Raw genomic sequence first — 17,307 nt, 5'->3', positions numbered from 1 at the left:
AGATGACCACACTCCACACAGTAATGATCGCCAGACTAACATAGATGATCCAGTTGTATAGCTTTGAGTTGGAGAGTCGCAACAGGAAGAAACCAATGCTCAGCTTGATGAACAGCATGTCGAGGACATATGTGGCGGTAGCCAAGGCTTGGTACTACATGACTTGGTCAGTGTCACCAACGAGCAAAAGGAGTAGAGCCAACATACCATCAGAGCAGAGACCTCCTTCCGTTGATCCAGGGCTTGGTTGTGGTGACCGAGGCCATCATTAACGCCGAGGAGGATAAAGGAGCAAGAGATGGTAAATATGATCTAATACTTCAAGTCAGTGAAGCCGTGGCATGGTCCGTCGAGAAGCAAACTCACCTGGGCAACCAGCATGAGCCAGTCATCGGCTTGGAAGCCTTTGGTCATGAAAGCTCGAACATAACATCTGAGAACGACGGAAAACCAAGAGAGAACAAGGAAAGTAATGGCAGTGGCTACGAGAGCACCACCATTGCTCTCTGATAAATCTACCTCGGCCATAGGGCTGTGGTACCGAGATGCTCTAGGGAGTGGCAACTGAGAGAGAGCATGGCCAAACGGGGAAAAGAGAGAGCAAATCAGCCCGGTAGGATGGTTACATGAGCGAGACAATGGGATATAAGCTGGTCAGGATCGATGTACAGCACTCGACACACCAGGGGCCCTGGCCAGAGAACCCAAGGGCTGGATTCCCAACTTCCCGAAGCGCGGATGAAAGAGGGTCGCCGAGTCTGAGACCCCGGAGATGGGCCCCCGGCAAGGCAGGGTCGACATGTGGAGAGAGACGAGGATTTAGCTACACCAGGCCACTGTCCAAAGCAGCCGCATGGATGATGATGGAATATGAATTGGAGGCAGGGGACCAGCGAGGGCTGGCCGGACGGAAGTTTTGCATCCTTCGACTGGTGCGGATTTGTGAAATAAGTCCCATAGTCCCAGACCGGGCTATGCTTGTCCGTCAAGAAGGAGGAGGGAAGGGGAATGCTCGTAAAGATGCACTAGGTAGCAGAGACTAAGAAAGGTTACTGGGGGTATATGCCGGACAGTGGGCTCGGTCTGGAGAGCAGGTTCGAATATGTAATGTATTCCACTGCACAATATCTGCGGATTGAGTCCGCGGATGCAATTATTCGAGGCCGTCTCACCTCCGAACGTGATGAGGGTTGCAGTATGCAGAACAGACGCACGTCTATGGAGCCCGGGAGGTGGGAAGCAGGGAGGAGGGTGGTGAGCTCTCCCGGGAGGAAGAAACGAACGAGCCAAGAGTTCTTTGCAGCCGGTCCCGCAGATGGGAGCACCTTTCGCCTTGCGCTGCGCACTCATCGGTTGTGATGTCTGAAAAGAGAGGAGAGAGAGGGGACAAAAGCCGGTGGGCAGTAATAAATTGGCACGATGTGCTGTGCCGCTGCTGCTCTTGAACGGCCGCAGCGGACCAACTCCCAACGCCCAGAAACTACCTGCTTGGTCGAGATCTCGCAAAGAAGGCCATCTTTGCAATCAGCCAGGCTCTAACACTGGTCGAGAGCATACGGTCTCAGCGTGATTTCACGAAACCACTAGGTTCGGTGAAAGCACACCGCTAGGCCTTGGTTGGTGGTCGTGTTTGCCAAATCTTGAACTTTGTGAACGGTGGTCCCTGTCATCATGGTGGTCACGATTGAGCTAGAAGGTTGGAATCTTAGCCAGAGCAGTGACCATGTACACAATGAGGAAGTCAGCTCCGCTGAACATGGTAGACGCGTCGTAGTTTGGGCCCGGCGATTTGGAACATCCCTGGACGAGGTTGGTGTGGTTTCATGCGCGCTAGCAGCATCGACACAAAACGTATCCGTAGCGTACAGCTGAGATGAGTTTTCGCTAACGAGGTAGAAAGCGCACTTGCCACTAGGGGCCACATGGCGTGGTATGAGTTGGAGGGAACTGGCAAGTCGGAGTTGTGAACTTGTGTGTGTGTGATGTGAAGCGTCGGACTTGACGAGCCGAGCTATGCGGCCAGCGGAAGACTGAGTTACACTAGGAGGCGGCGAAGCGGCGGCCCCTGGTTGGGCTGCATGTCGCTTTCGGATGCAACATGGGTGGTGTTGGAGAACGCTGACGAGCAAAGAGAAGACGAAGGGGAAAAGCAACGACGGAATGCAACCCAATTTGGCTGACAGGGCGCACTGGCGATGGGGGAGCCGGCGGGAGAGCTGCAAGAAGAGCGAGCGCAAGGCCGTAAAGGGCACAAAAGACGGGCAAGGCTACTTGAGTTGCATGTTGAGATACCGTTATCCCATTGCCTGCCCAATTGTTACACAATCGTCTTCTGTTCATGAGTGATGCCCGCCATATGATCCTGGACTTTTCAGTCTTCAGCGGTGCGGGGCAGGGAGGGAGGGTACCGGATTGTCAGAAAATAACAACAAGATGAACATCTGTCCGTGTGTTTTGACACATGGGATCAAGGTTTGAGTTGGCCAGACCAGACCAGACGGGATGATTACAGTGTCGGCCGGCAGAGGAAGAAGCGCAACTTGTTTGGGCGCGGGCAATATGCCCAAGACGAGAGAACGGGGCTGTAAGAGGGGCTACTGGGGGTCAACTCCGAACTTTCTGCAGTCTAAAAAGTGAAGTTGTGGCCCTACTCCGTACAGTATATTCGTACTAGGTAAGGAAGATATACTCGATCTCCTAGGATTATGTTGGAACCTGTGGCCAGCAAGTTTTAGCAAGAGGGACTTTCCCAAGTCTGCTGGGTCATGGCAAAACAGCGGCGCTCAGCCCTCGGCCAATAGCGCACATTGTTCATATGTTCTGTAGATTGAAATGGGGTCGCGTGGGTTTGACGTCGGGCAGTCCCCAGGTCTGGAGATTGCTCTGGGTGAAAAAAAGCTTGCCGTCGGTGACAGGTGGAGGGCCCGGCTCGGGAGAAGAACAGGGTGCCGTGGTGCCTGCTAGTCCATTAGGCTCTTTGAACTTTTGAAGTTTGATGGCCGGGCCGCGACAAAAGGTGGGCGTTTTCTGTTTACACTACTGCGTAGATTGTATACTTTATCCATGGAGTGGTTGGGTGGATTGCGAGGGGCTCCTGAGTGGAGTGTCAGAAGATGGCGTTCCTCGGCATCTACGATGAAATGTGACTAAGAAAAGACGCTTGATCTTGGCACATGTTATTCGGGAATGGCATGGCACAAACTAAACGTTTCCTAGCGTGTCTGGCTGTGAAAGTTGAAGTTGAATAAGAATGGAAAATTAAATACAGATACACTACTGTGCGGAGTGTACCTTAAGGTAGAGTAGATTTGTCGATGAGGCGTCGCCATTTGGGCACAGACAATGCTCTAGAAGCAGAACCAGAAGGAGAAGGGGGAAGACGGGACCTGACGGGAGAAGCAATAACGGCACCGGACTTTCTCCATTCTCCTTCTCCTTCTCCTTCTTTCCTCCAGTCTGTGCCCTGGGCCCCCCTTTCTGTGACTTGCAGTTCTGTTCCTGTTCCTGTTCCCGCTCCCTCTCTCTTCTTATGCTCCTACTCCTCCTCCTCCTCCCAGGTGCCGCTCTCCCCCGTCCCGCACATTTGCATCTGCTCGCTGCACCCTCGGCCGAAATGAGGTAGTGGCCGTCGGCGTACCTTGCATGAGGTACTTGCCCAGGTGTCAAGGTACCCAAAGGTAACGCCAACGAACTGTGAAAGTCCAGAGTACTTCTCTTCATGGCACATTTTGCACTGCCATCTTGGTACCTATGTACGGAAACCTCGGCTAAATTGTCTAGACCAAAGTGGATATTGAATCCCCTGCAATTCTGCCACCACCAACATCAAGAGGGAAGGAGCGAATGCGCTGAAAAGCACCAGGGCCAACGCCATCCCAATCCCAGCTTACGAGTGCGCAGGAAGGAACGAAGGATTACACAGCTCGCGTGTTGACAACCTGCCACTTGCCTACCAATTATATACTAAGGTAAATTGGCACGCATAGGTTATCTTTCATCACAGGAAGCCATGCAAGTGACGGCAACAATACCTTGACCAGATCAGGTTGGCTGGTCCCATTCTTCGTCTACTAGTCGAATCTACATGGTATCGGCGACAATTGGTGGGTGAGAAGAAGCGGTAGGCGCACGTCTACACGTAGGTGGACAGTAACAACGGGCAACATCATAGACCTCTCTCGCGTTCTCCCCGATGCCTCGATGCTTTTACATGGCATCAATCGCCTATTCCGGCTGCGTGAAAGTGGGTTAATGGCTGTAGATACGGAAGTTTTTCCATATTCGAAAGGGGCGTTTCAGTAGCTCTGCTTTTGCATGGCTCGCTACTGATGCTGGAGGGATTACATTCCCAGTTGGAGATGCCGCATATCCAAATCTACGTAACCCACAAAAACGCACCCGCGGCTACATGGTCATTAAGAATTCAGTGTGGTCTGACGGTATTCGCTCTTATGCTTATCCGTATATTCAGAAAACAGTAACGTAGTATGTGCTTACATCCAGCAGCGCAATATATCACTTTATCGCCAGGCTCTATCAAATATCAGACATTCTTTGGGGTAATCGGGGCGAACAGCCGGGTTCAAGTAGCCTGAAATCGATCCCAGACGTTATGGCTCCAGAGCGTCTCTCATATATGGCCAAACAATGGTTGCCAGTGCTTCAATGCAACGTCGTTCCAACCAACACGTCCCGCCTCCCCCGGCCCGCCTTATGGGCGTAGGAGCGGCATCCCTGCCGCCATTTCTCGGCTTCATATCCAGTTCAGGCCCGGGCTTCAGGCGGGAGAGAAGACTTGAGACTTTGATGAGGACGATAATGTCTTTCTCTAACCATTTTTCTCCGAAAAGACACCTCACTCCCGTTATTACGACAGCACGACGGATCGGATCAGGTGATTTGCGGCGTCATACATTTGCCACCGGGGTAATCTTCCGCGCACACACACGCGGGGCTTTCATGCTCATTTTCAGTAACATATTCGCATCGATCAAAGACCTCCAGTGAGTCTTCAGGGACTGGCAAACCCAACAATGCGAAACGAGCAGTGGCATGTCGACACCACACCACCAGGCTATACTTCTGTGATCGACATATCGTCTGTGTGGAAGAGCATAGACGGTTGGTAATCGGCGGCTAGTTCGGCAAGAGGATTCCAGATCGCAACCCACCGTTACATCGCCTATCGATCAATTTCCCCTCAGCTTCAGTATGCCAAGGTTGCATCCAAACTGCCTACACTAGTTCATCATAAACGTCTACGAAACTCTTGCGATACCTTCATAAAGACTGCAATTGCACATAATTTCAATAAAAAGCTAGTTATGGGGCACTGGTGTTCCCTGACTGGCAAAGCGATGAGGAAAGCTGCAGCAACGACGAGTTGACGGGACTTGCAATTGAGGCAGAGACAGCAGAACTGAAGGACAAATCATTTCACAGTTTGACATGTTGTCAACAAAAAGGTCAATTAGAACAGTAGAATAGCGAAAATTGTGTAGTCGCATAGACACGGCTTCAAGCGTCCGGATCCGGGTCAAGCAGAAGAGAAGAGAAGCCACAAAATTCGGCCGCTCTCGGACGCGGATGTAAGGACGGGAGCCCGGAAGACGGAAGGCCCCACTCACCCCTCTCCACCTAACGGGTGTCAGCAGCTCCGAACCCTGGGCCGTCGGAGCGACACGCACATCATCTCGTTATCCACGAAAGCCTCGCACTGACACAAACACCTCCTTACACACAAACTTCCCCAGTAGTTCCCCCGCCAAACCAGGCACTCGCGTCTCACCATCCTGATACCCCCTCATTCTGCGAGTTACCCCGTCTCGACCAGGCACTATTGCTATTGATCTCCCTCTTCGCTTCGAGCCTCGGCCTGCTTTGCTTTGTCTGTCTTCCATCCGCCACTCGTCAAGCCAAGGTCTCAATCATGTGGTGCTGCAGCATTCTGCTGACGTCTGAACCAGGCCAGTTACCCGCCCATCATGCCAACCACTCTGAAGTTCACTGAGCATCGTTATGCTGCCGATAACGAGCTTCAGAAGCTAGGAGTGTGGGAATTTCCCTCAAATACGGATAATGCCTCTGGATACTGGGTAATGTGAGTGATCTAATCTCTCCTGAGATCCTCTCATCCGCTTCCGAGCTTCAGTAGAGCATTGACTCACTTCACACTAGCTACATCCACGGCGGTGCCTGGCGTGATCCCCGGAAGACCCTTCAGGACTTTGGCGCTTCTATCCAGGAAATCCTGAAGTCCAAGTCCATCCCCAGGTCTGAGATTCGCGGCTTCATCAGCATTGACTACCGTCTCTCTCCACACCCCCTCTACCCGCAGGACCCCGACGTCACTGCTCCCGCAGAACTTCGTTGCGCTCAACATCCGGATCACCTCCGCGACATCTGGTCAGCCCTTGCATTCTTGCAGCGTGAATATCAAATCGGAGACCGGTACATCCTTATCGGACACTCGGCCGGCGCTACCTTGGCCCTTCAACTGCCCATGGGATCCGTTGCGCTGGGCGCGGCTCCGCCGCCGGAGGTCAAGATGCCGACTGCCTTCATCGGCGTTTCCGGCATATACGAACTTTACAACCTCAACGCCCGCCATGAACAGACTTACACACAATTTATTGCCGGTGCTTTTGGAGACGACCAGAAATCTTGGAACATGGTCGTTCCGGCCACCTTCTCCGGGAGCTTCAAAGATGCTCTGCCTACCAAGCCGCTTATCTTGCTGGCCTGGTCGCCGGAAGACTCACTGGTTGATGAGCCCGAGATCGATACCATGGCGGCGAAGCTGAAGAAGGATGGGGTGGACTACAAAGCCGTCAAGGACCTGACCCACGACCACGACTTTGTCTGGGAGGATGGCAAGCAGATTGCCCGTCTGCTGTCAGAAGCTCTCACCTTATTGAGGAAGAGCTAGATTTGAAGGCCAGGCGAAGATTTGTGCACTTTCTACGACCACGCCTAGCACTACAGATATATGACGGATCAACGGATTGGTCCAAGATTCTGAAAATATATCATTTCTTCCATTACTAGTCACGTCGCATTCTGTTCTATTCGTTTTGAAGCGTGACACCTCGTCATCTGCCTCTCCCATACTACAACTTCGCTCCCCAAGCCTTGCCCGCCTTGGCCATTCTTGCTGCTCCCACCGTCAGCGCGCCGGCAATCATCATCACGCCGCCCCACACCTGAGCCCCGAGATACGAGCCGCCAGACCTGTCGATGATGGCACCCGCGATCGGCGGCCCAGCCAGCGTCGCGAAGCCCGAGATGGTGGCAACCATGCCGAACCGCGTGCCCATCTTTTGCGGATCGGTCGTCAGACTAGCGGTCGAGCCAACGAAGACGCCCTGTGTCGCGCCGTTGGACAGGCCGTAGAAGACGCTGAAGGCGTACATGCCCGTCCTCGTCTCCACGCCGATCCAGGCGAATTCCATGCAGCCCAGGAGGAACATGGTCATGACGAACATGTTGATCGGGCCGACGTGGCGGTCGGCTAGCCAGCCGACGATGGGCCGGATCGGTATGCCCATTCCGTTGGTGATGAGAAGCAGCGTTACCGACTCTGTTGTGGAGAATCCTATCACCTTGCGGGCGTATGTGTTGATCTATCGCCTCCGTTAGCACACGAGAAGGGTCACAGAACACGACTCCCTATCAAACTTACATAAAAGAAGCCAAAGTATAGCGCCATAAAGTAGAAGAACACTCCCAGGGTGTACAAGATATACGGCAGCTCCCGAAAGGCCGACCACTCCAACAAGGGCCCAGCCTTTCTCGGCGGAAGTCTAGGTTTCAGCAGAGCAATAGCAATCGTCGCCACGCCGAGCGCGACGAACGCCGAGCACCGCACAGCCCAGGGGAACCCGACCTGCGGGATGAGATACTGCAGCGTCGACGGGAAAATAAGACTCCCCACTCCCGTCCCCGTCGCCGAAACAGCGAGCGCCAGAGACCGCCTCTTTTTAAAGTACGATCCGATAATGGCCACGCCCGGCATGAAGAGCACACCCAGCCCGAGACCGGTACAAATCCCCTGCGCGAGCATGATCTGCCAATACCTCGTACACAGGCTGGTCATGAAGGACCCAAACACCACAAAGGCGCAGCCCACAGAGACGGCGTGCCTCGCATACCCGGCGTCCGTGAGCCGGCCCGAGACGGTGCAGACGGCGAAGGTCAGAAAGATCTGCACGGAGCCGATCCACGAGACCTGCGAGGCGGGCAAGCGCAGTGTCTCGGTGTAGTGCAGCTGGTAGACACCGAAAGTGGCCGGGTAGCCCCAGGCGAGGGCGTTGAGCATGTTGCCGGCCAGGACCTGGGACCAGGCCGTCCAGCCGCCTTCCGGGTAGACGAGGTCGTGCTCGGCGGACCATTCGCGGACCTGTTGCTCGTCCGGCTCCGAGATCTCCTCTTCGTCGGTTGCGGTGGCCGTGGCCGTGGTTGTTTGGATCTCCTTTTCCTTTTCCGTGGTAGTAGGGAGTTCGGCACTAGGGCCGCGACTCCTCGATGAGTCTGATGTGTCGGACATGGTGATGACGCCCTTATCTCGTATAAATGTATGTTGGAATGATGAGAGATGTAGCCCCAGGAACAAGTTAACTACCAGACGAGACGACTGTGTGATTAAATATATTGAGTCAGATCCTCCATCGATTCAAGGGGGCCTTTAGAAAGATTTTTTTCGTTTCGTCCTTTTTCTCAGCTGGTTATATTAGATATTAGGGATGTCAAGCGAGGAGGTCCAAAAAAAGAAAAGTCGTTCGTTCGTCAAAGGTGCCATAGCCCAAGTGGACGCTACCAGCAGTAAGTAAAGAAAGAAAGTGATAAAAATTCAATAGGAAAAAAAAAATTGCAACCCAACCCATCCTATCGTGCCGAGATCGCCCTATCTTTCCACCCCGACTGCCGAGATTGAAGAACCTCTACGGAAGCAGTGTCATAATGCAACCAATGGAAAATCGTTAGCAAACAAAGGCAGGCAAACACGGCCGGGATCTTATTTCCGGGCTGCGGTGTGACCGCCGGGAGCGGGAGAGCGTCCCTCTTTGCATACTCAGGAGCGGGACGCCGCGCGCCCAACGTATGCCTTTTACGCCCTACCTTATCCTACGGCTCGCTACGGAGTGTTAGGAGTCTTCGGCGAGACGGAGTGTTCGCCGAGTGGGCAATGGTCTCCGACCGGATGCCTCGAGTGAGACTTTAATGCGGGAATATTCTCGGTAGTATGGGAGTCCCGGGGAAAGGCTTCCGAAGCGGAAGACCCCACCCGACTGGGCAAAGTTGGAACTTGAAGAACAAAAGTTTGCTCCAGTTGATATTGCGGTTTGCTTGCTTTACAGGGCTGCAGGGCAAGTACCGTGGGTACTCTGTATTTTCCTTGTGTCGCTTGTGCGCATATTTCTTATTTCTTACTTCTCCCTCACTCGAATCTCAGCTTTCCCAAGTCCAAACTATCAGGTAAGTCTCCGTACCTTACCCGCTATTGTCATCTGATTGTGTCCGGAGGGGTCCTCGAAGTTTTGTGAATTGCGTGACTCGATCACTTTATATTATTGGACGCTACACGTAGTTTGGTGGTTCCGGCGGGATTGTGACTACTACTCAGAGTCAGTAAGGTAGCTTGGCGATAGGCGGAGTTGCATCCTCGACGTTCTAGGTCCGCAATTGACCTGGCTCGACCAAGTCTATTTGTCCGTACAGCTTGCTACTACAGTAGCGTGCTTTGCGGATAACTCTGCCGCTGCGGGCTAGAAAGAAAGACGGAGAGGCATGAGCATAGGAAGAACGAAAGCGCAGGAAGAGTTTGGAGTTGAGTTATGATCGATCAATCAATCATTGGCGCATATTCTAACTGAAGGAACCCTATCTTTGCTCAAACCAAAGCAAGGTAGCATGAGTATACATACCGACCATTGTTCAAGGCTTCTCCATGGAGAGAATTCTGGATCCTCAAAGTCCTTCGAGACGGATAAGGTGACATGAATACCTTATATCCTGTCGTCTTTCCCAACCCAACCATTGATTTAGTGACAAAAAGCAGCGACAGCGGAGATAACGCACGGACCGTGTTCGGCTCCAACTTCCCAGGAATGCCCCCGCTCCAAGAAAACCCGAACGCCAAAAAACAAAAAAAAAGCTCGACCCCCACCAGCGCGCCGAATCGCGGATGCGGGGCGCAACCTCCCGTTCCGTTTAGTTTACCTTAAACGTGCATCCTCATCCAGCCCACCGTCTTCCGCCCCGTCGCATCGCATCGCATCGCATCGCTAATACCTTAGTGAGGATCCCAAACGCCAAGAAGCGATTTTGCAAAAAAGAGCCCCGATGGGAAGAAGCAATATACGCTGCAGCTAACACGTTTCTTCATCTCTCCCTTTTTCTCTTTCCTTTTCTTCCGCACGATTCTCAAACTTCTTTTTCCGCCTTGGATTTGGGCAGGCTTCGCTGTGCTACCTTTGCTGCGATCCATACCGTCGGGGCGCAGATTGATTGCGCATCACCTCAATCCAACCCCAATGCGACCTCTAAACCCGCCCAGTGCCGTCCAATCCGAAGTTCCGAGAAAAACGTGTGAAAAGTGTCGTCACCAATCAGTCTCAAACACAACAACGCGCCGCGGATCAGTGACCTGATAACACCCCGAACCTTTCTATCCCTGCGTCTTCCCTACCTCACCTTGTCACCTTTTGTGCGGTTGTCCTCAGCCTTGTCTTTGGTTCCAAGGGGAAAAGAAGGGGAAAGCAAGCTCCCCTTTGTGCTTTCCTCTCTCTCTGCCTTACCTATCCGTATCTTATCCATATGCTGGCCTGTCGCATTTACCGTACCGCGTCTTTTGCCACCTGCTCTACACCAGGGTTCTCGTCTTGGAGTCGCAGCAAGATTCGCGACTGCAGGCACAACCACCAAACGTTACCCGTCCCCCTCCCCCGGAATAGCACCGCCACCAGTGAAACACCCAAATCCCTCCAATCCCAGGAAGCTCGCACCTCCCTGCTGCGCCTGCGCCTCTCCAAAACGTCCAAAAAACGGTAAAAGAAAATCAGCGCATAAAAGTAAACAAATAAACCAAAACAACAACAAATAACAAAACCAGCTTGAGACGCGACTGCGAGAACGATTCAATTCGTTCCTTTTGCGCAAACGCATCGCATGCAACACATATGCACACACTCTAATTCGCCTTACCTTAATCCACAACCACCAGCAACGCGCGCTCACCGCCTCGAACCATTGTCATGCCAAAAAAACCAATCCCGCAACGCAACGCTCTTAGCCTCGCCATTTCACCCGTGTCATGTAGCGCATATATCGGTAAAAAGGAAGGGAAGAGACTGGTCACTGGTTCAACACGATGGTAATTGCGCGCGCCCTCCTCGCGCGCTGCTGACTCAATCGCGTCGCCATGCACGCACTCAAACCCTGCATCGCATCATCCGTCCCACGACTTCTCAAAAAACAAGTAGTCGTCGACAGTAGATTCTTCACCCACGAACTTGACCAACCTGTCTGACCGCAACATCGTTGACCATTGAAAAAAAGTGCGGGGAGCTCTCGAAAAGGTGCGGGGTAAAAACACTCTTCGCAAAACACGAAATGACGTAATCAAAAAGGTACCTCGCGCTTGAACCTTTCCCACTTGACAGTACCTCTCCTCAAGTGGGTCAGGGAAGCTTTGACGCCCCAAGCTCAAGTACCTTCTTAGCGCGCGAGTGCGTAAGAGCCACCCGTACCCTTCCTGGGAGAAGCCCGAGCTTCTGCTCTATCGCGCGCACGGCTCACGGCTACCGCTGCACACTGTGCAACTGTGCGCCCTGAGCACCTGTGCTTCTGTGCTTCCCCTACCTGGCAGGGCGGCTAACAGACGTCAGCCACACCATCCAATCCATACGCCCCCCTCCCCGCCCGAGCCGGAACGGGATGCAACGGCGAGAACCGCACGCTAGTGCCAAAAGCAGACTAGCCGCGCATCCATCTTTCAACGACTTCCGTCCTGCTCTGTCCCCGCTCCGCACCGGAAGATGCAATGTCATCGCACCCGCATAATCACTTTTGACCGTTGTCGCATCCCATCAATCGCGTTGCGCCGCATCGCCGCAAACACCAAAGTACATGATCAATATGTTTTTTTTCTTCTTTGGCTTTCACTACGGAACCGTTGCCACTAACAAAAAACAGTCGTATCGTAGCTGCATCTTCTCCTGTTGCCCGCCTCCAAATAGCATCCAGAGAGGAACTAAAGAAACAGCAGCAAGCTCGCTCGCGCAGAGAAGCTTCATGTCCCTCGCGTACATATAGGAAAACACAAACCTCCAAGGCATACAATCCACCTTCCGCCCGGACAATTTAACCATTGCGTGAGCCTTGGAACCGTCTCGCCCGCCATTGTACCCATCCTTGCTTTTTGTTCTCCTTCGCACCTGTACCATCCCATTTCCATCCTCGCTTTGCAGTGACACCTTGATCTTCCACATCCTAACACTGATCCATTTGCGCTGCGCACGCGCCCACAAGTATTTCAGTATACTCGCTTGCTTTTCTGGCCTTCAGCCGCTCCACCACATCGTACAGTTGCACAACTTCGCCAAAACTGTAGCATCCTCGCCACAACTTGAAAGACATGTAGTAGGAAATGAAAAGGACATCGCGCGCAAGCCAGTAAATAAAAGTAAAAAAACACCGCTTTCCATTTAAAAGAGACCATAAACGCCAAAAGGAGTGTGTGCGACCGGCCTCACCCGGCGATTCTCAATGGTGTTCACCAACAAGTCTCTGCCGTGTTGCCAGGGCTGTTGGTAGGTCATGGTGACAAACACCAGACAATTGCGACGATAAAGGGGCATGTCGTAAAACGATACCGTCCGAGCGCCTCGCCCAATTTTCAAACATCTTTGTCGCCAAACGCCGGTAAGCCGGTAAACCTTCTTCGTCGCAAGAAAAGTGGTCCAAAACATTGTGACAAGGTTGCAAAGAAGACTCGCAAGTCTTCTCCCGAGTGATGCTGCACAAGGTTGCGCTCACTCCATCGACATCCAGTCATTCTATCGCTTGCGCTTCTTGTTCTTGTCGGCCATCGCCGCCGTCGTGGCAATTGGCGCAGCTGGCAGGAGAATGGGCTGCGTAGGGTTGACAATATCTTCCTTCTTAATAGGAACGCCCATGTGTCGGCCATACCTGCCCTTACGTCCATTGCCCTCGTCTTCGCTGATGCATTGTTCAGCGTTGAGGCCGGCGTCACGGCATCGCCCACAAGGTCGCTGCCTGTCGCAACCCTTCTTGCTCTTGCGGCATCGCTGACAGCGAGGCTTGGCAGAAAGATCAAGCTGATCATCTTCGCCGGGTGCACCTGAGGCAGCCGCGGCGGCAGAGGCGATCGACGGCTTGCGTGAAGGAGGCAGAGAGGCCGGCGACATGGGTCCGTTGCTAGCGGGAGCGGGAGCCGAAACGGATGCTGGGGCTGAAGCCTTCTTGGGCTTGGGGATAGTAGGCCGAGGAACCTTGCTGACCTTGGTCTTGGGCTTGGAGCTGGGCAATTGGGTCTTCGGCTTGGCATCCGGAAGGTTGGTCTTGTTCTTCAGCACCTCGGGCTTGCCCTCGCCATTGACGACGTGGCTGGTAGGTTTCTCGATACGGATGTCATCAACAGGAGTTTCGATGCTGGGCTGGGGAATAAAGTGGCTCTCCGTGGTCTGGTAGATCTTGCGCATGACACCAGCGGCATCCAGCTTTTGGCGCCGAGCGGCCGACTCCTCGTCGCTCTCACTTTCGCCGTCACTAGTGGCTCCAGTGGAAGAGGCGGCGTCAGCGCGGCCGCTGAAGGTGTCGTCCAGCGTGGACGCAGATGTGCGGCCATGAGAAATGTTTGACATCTCACCCAGGCGCATAAGCTGGATGGCAACATCCTTATCCTCTTCCGACATGCAGCTGCCGACGGTGGGGTCTGGGGTAGGCAGAATGCCGCTCATGCCGCTGTAGTTGCCGGTTTGTCCAGCGTATCCGATGCTACCGCGACCGTGGCGTTCAGACGACGGCGTCGCATAATATCCTCCTTGCGCATATCCATTATTGTGGCTCTGCGGGGAATGCAGAGGCATCGGGTTCGTAAAAGGGTTCTGGCCCGGATGGACAAATGGCAGAGAGGCTCGCTGAGGCTCGGCGCGGCGGGCAGGAGACACGGACGGATTCGACGTAGCCGCTGGCATCTGAGGAGGCGCAAACAAGGGAAGTTCCTGGATGGAACAGGATGAGTACGGAAGGCTCAGACTAACAAGAATAGACAAGAGAAGAACATTGTCCAAGACCTGTGCGGTCAGGCAGACTTACCGAGCTTTCAAATTTGGCCCGCTTGCGACGACCTCCCTCAACAATGTTCTCGAGGCTGATTTCGGTATTGCCAATTTGCTCCTTCATTCTACTGGAGCTGGATCCAGGGGCACCGTCACCGCTGCTGTATCCGTTGACGCTATCACTGTAGATATCAGCGTGGCCATTGGAGGCGGCAGTGTCCCTATTCTTGGAAGAGCGGGATCGACCCTTCTTGGAATTTGTATGGGCAGATCCGGAACGCCGGCCGCGTCCGGCATTGGGGGATGGGCTGCGCCTCCGAGACGTGCTCGATGAAGGCCTAGAGATTTCTTGGCCGAAGCGCGGTGGAGGCTGCAGCGGATAACTGTTGCCCTCGAAATATTGCTGGGCGCTGGGGGGAGGGTTATGATATGTGGGCGGCACAAAGGGGCTAGAAGCAGAGGGGGACTCCTCAATGACTCTGACGTAGACAACCATGTTGTTGCGGAAGTTCTCGTATCGGGCGATGAGGGTTATGCCATTTTCGTCCTCGAAACTGACGCCCTTTGAGCCGGTCGGGCCACCGTACAAACCGTAAAAATTCTTGACGGTAGTGACAATGGAGTCGGTAGTGTCATGAGGATATATTTGGACTCGCATAGGGAGTCGCGCTCTGTATTGCGGTGACTCGGTGAAGAGGAGTTCAAACGCGACGTTCTTGGGCGACACCGTCTGCCGGGGCGAGACGCTACCCTGGTTTGAGGTGGCCGCGGAACCGCCGTTGACGACGCTTGTAGGGGACATGCTCGTCATTGTGATGTGTGGTATTGATTCGATGGGTTTGAATGGAGGAATGTCGAGCGAGGGAAGTTTGATGGGAAATGGGGTGGTGTGCGATGGGCGGGTTTCCGTAGAGTTGGTACGGAAAGGTTGGAACCCTGAGCCTGAGTCGGCAGTCGATGGGCGGGACGAAGGGTATCAACGACGAGCAAGCCGAAACTTGAGTCGGATGAGTAACGGAATGAGGTATCAATCCACCGAAATATCAAACATAGACGTTATATCGAGTGTCCTGGGTTGTCGTGCGGTCAGCGCCAGACGGGGCGATCTGACCAAGGACGCTGCCGGAGCGAACGGTCGGAGAGGATGGTGGTTGAGGAAAGGAGTACGGGGTGGTTTGGAGTCTAGGGCATGGACTGCAAAAGATTAGCCATGGGATGGAGATTGAGGACCGAATGGACGAATTTGACGTTGTGATGGAGTGTATCGGGAGTGAAGAGAGGAGGAGAAGCAGAAGTATGGTTAAGGTAGGAGGAGGAGTAGTAGGAGAGAAAGAGGAGTGGTTGAGCTGGGACTGGGTCGGGGAGCGCACGGCAAAGACGTAGTAGCGAAGAAGCACAGCCAGAGAGAGAGAGAGAGAGAGCGAGCGAGCCAGACCCCAGCCCATACATCAAGCCTCTCTCGACCTTGAGCCCGGCGGAAGCACAGGAGAGTTGGGACTCGGGATTCTGGAGCGGAATGGCGAAAAGGGATATGAGGCCTTGATCGCAAAGACCATAGGATCGGTTCAAACTTACTTTGGAAGAATGGCAGTGGTGTTGGATGATTGTTTCTGCCGGGCAATTCGCAGGTTTGTGTGCAATGTGCATGAGAGGGAAAAAGAGGAGCCAAGTCGAGAGGTTACGATTTTGTGTCTGCGGTCCGTCAGTCACCTCAGTCCAAGTCCAGGTCCCAGGTCCAGGTCCAGGTCCAGTTCCAGTCCAGTCCGGTTTCCAGTTTCCCAATTTCCAGGTCAGGTACCGTACCGTCCACATCACCCACCGTCAGTTGAGTACCTGAACGTCTGGTTAGGTTTGTCTCTGCTCCTGCCGGGGATGGGGTGGTTACTGGTTAGGTAGGTACGTGACTCCCCCTGGGTCCCTCATACAGCAGTCTGCCTTCGCTAACCAACACACAGTACGGCGGATGTGCAGTGAGGAAGAGACCCTGTAATTGTAGGTGCAGTCCAGTGTTGAGATGACCAGGGCCCCCTCAAGTGCCGGCAGTGACTTCCTTTAGTGACAGTGCGTAAGGAACTGTGCCATCTTCGATCTACCGTTTTGGGCGGGTCTTGCCCAACTTCCTTTGCTTCAGGGCACTTGGTGCTGTAGCTTAGGCACATATCAGCCCCGAAGATGACGGACCTCACAGGGCTTAAGTGCCGCTGTAGCTTATGGCCAGGTCCCTGAGGTGAAGCGCTGGACCACCCCCCCAACGCATCCTTCCTACCCCTTTCCGGGCAATCGCCAGGCAGGTGGCTAGCTCGCCCCAGAACAAGGCCCTGCCGCACCCGCCCCGTGGACCTCACCGCACCTTCAGGCTTAGGAAGAGTGGATGGCAGTGGCACCTGCCTACCTACCGGACCCGCTCATCCCGTCTGGTTACCTATTCTCCTGGGTCACCTCACACACCTGCTTCGAACCTGAGCGTGACGAGTGAAAATGGTACTTCCACGTCGCAGGCGCATTTGCTCTGCGCCCCGACAAGACCCTTGGGCTTGTGGTTTTCGAGGTCGATATGATCACCACCATATATGCGAACATCTTGGAGTCACTCGTCGGGTTTCCAGGCGGTGCTACGTGGCCAGAGACGACGGCGACGCACCGGGGCCCAAGTCGCTCATGCTTGCGCAACTTGGGAGCCACACGCCGCCGCCGCCGCCGCTGCGCGCACAACGAAGGAGCGACACTGTATCCGTATGGATTGGCTTCTTCTCCTTCGCGAGTGGAAGCGGATCCGGACAAGGGCCTAGCAGGCCGTAGACCGGGGGGCTTGGTGGCATTTTTTTGCCATCTGGCTCTTCTGTCTCTAACTTGAGCCTACCGGTAACCGATCTACGAATACCTCGCCTGCGATCAGCCGATAGAGTGAGAAGGAGAGAGAGAAAGAGGGCGAGTGAAAGGGTACGTGTGACTGTGTGAGTACGAAGTGTGCGGTAAGGCGGTCAAAGTCAAGATCTGCTGGGCCGGC

At 53.9% G+C, this 17,307-nt stretch overlaps 3 protein-coding genes across 3 annotated transcripts; 1 reads left to right on the top strand and 2 right to left on the bottom strand.

Annotated features, from left to right (window-relative positions):
• Nucleotides 1-5,984: 5,984 nt before the first annotated feature.
• Nucleotides 5,985-6,928, top strand: BNA7_1 (Kynurenine formamidase; the record flags this gene model as incomplete). The annotated part of the gene is made up of 2 exons (XM_065756951.1): nucleotides 5,985-6,052; nucleotides 6,178-6,928. 2 exons carry the CDS (start codon nucleotides 5,985-5,987, stop codon nucleotides 6,926-6,928), a joined length of 819 nt encoding a protein of 272 aa, XP_065614718.1.
• Nucleotides 6,929-7,109: 181 nt separating this feature from the next.
• Nucleotides 7,110-8,545, bottom strand: N0V96_003852 (uncharacterized protein; the record flags this gene model as incomplete). Its single annotated transcript, XM_053190491.2, has 2 exons — nucleotides 7,110-7,622; nucleotides 7,682-8,545. 2 exons carry the CDS (start codon nucleotides 8,543-8,545, stop codon nucleotides 7,110-7,112), a joined length of 1,377 nt encoding a protein of 458 aa, XP_053051900.1.
• A 4,510-nt stretch (nucleotides 8,546-13,055) lies between these two features.
• On the bottom strand, nucleotides 13,056-15,111 carry N0V96_003851 (uncharacterized protein; the record flags this gene model as incomplete). Its single annotated transcript, XM_053190492.1, has 2 exons — nucleotides 13,056-14,243; nucleotides 14,338-15,111. 2 exons carry the CDS (start codon nucleotides 15,109-15,111, stop codon nucleotides 13,056-13,058), a joined length of 1,962 nt encoding a protein of 653 aa, XP_053051901.1.
• Between the last annotated feature and the right edge of the window lie 2,196 nt (nucleotides 15,112-17,307).

This window comes from Colletotrichum fioriniae (genome assembly GCF_027942845.1).
Source record: "Colletotrichum fioriniae strain IMI 355084 chromosome Unknown scaffold_3, whole genome shotgun sequence".
Taxonomy (NCBI): Eukaryota; Fungi; Ascomycota; class Sordariomycetes; order Glomerellales; family Glomerellaceae; genus Colletotrichum; species Colletotrichum fioriniae.
This window is presented reverse-complemented; position numbering and strand designations above follow the sequence as displayed.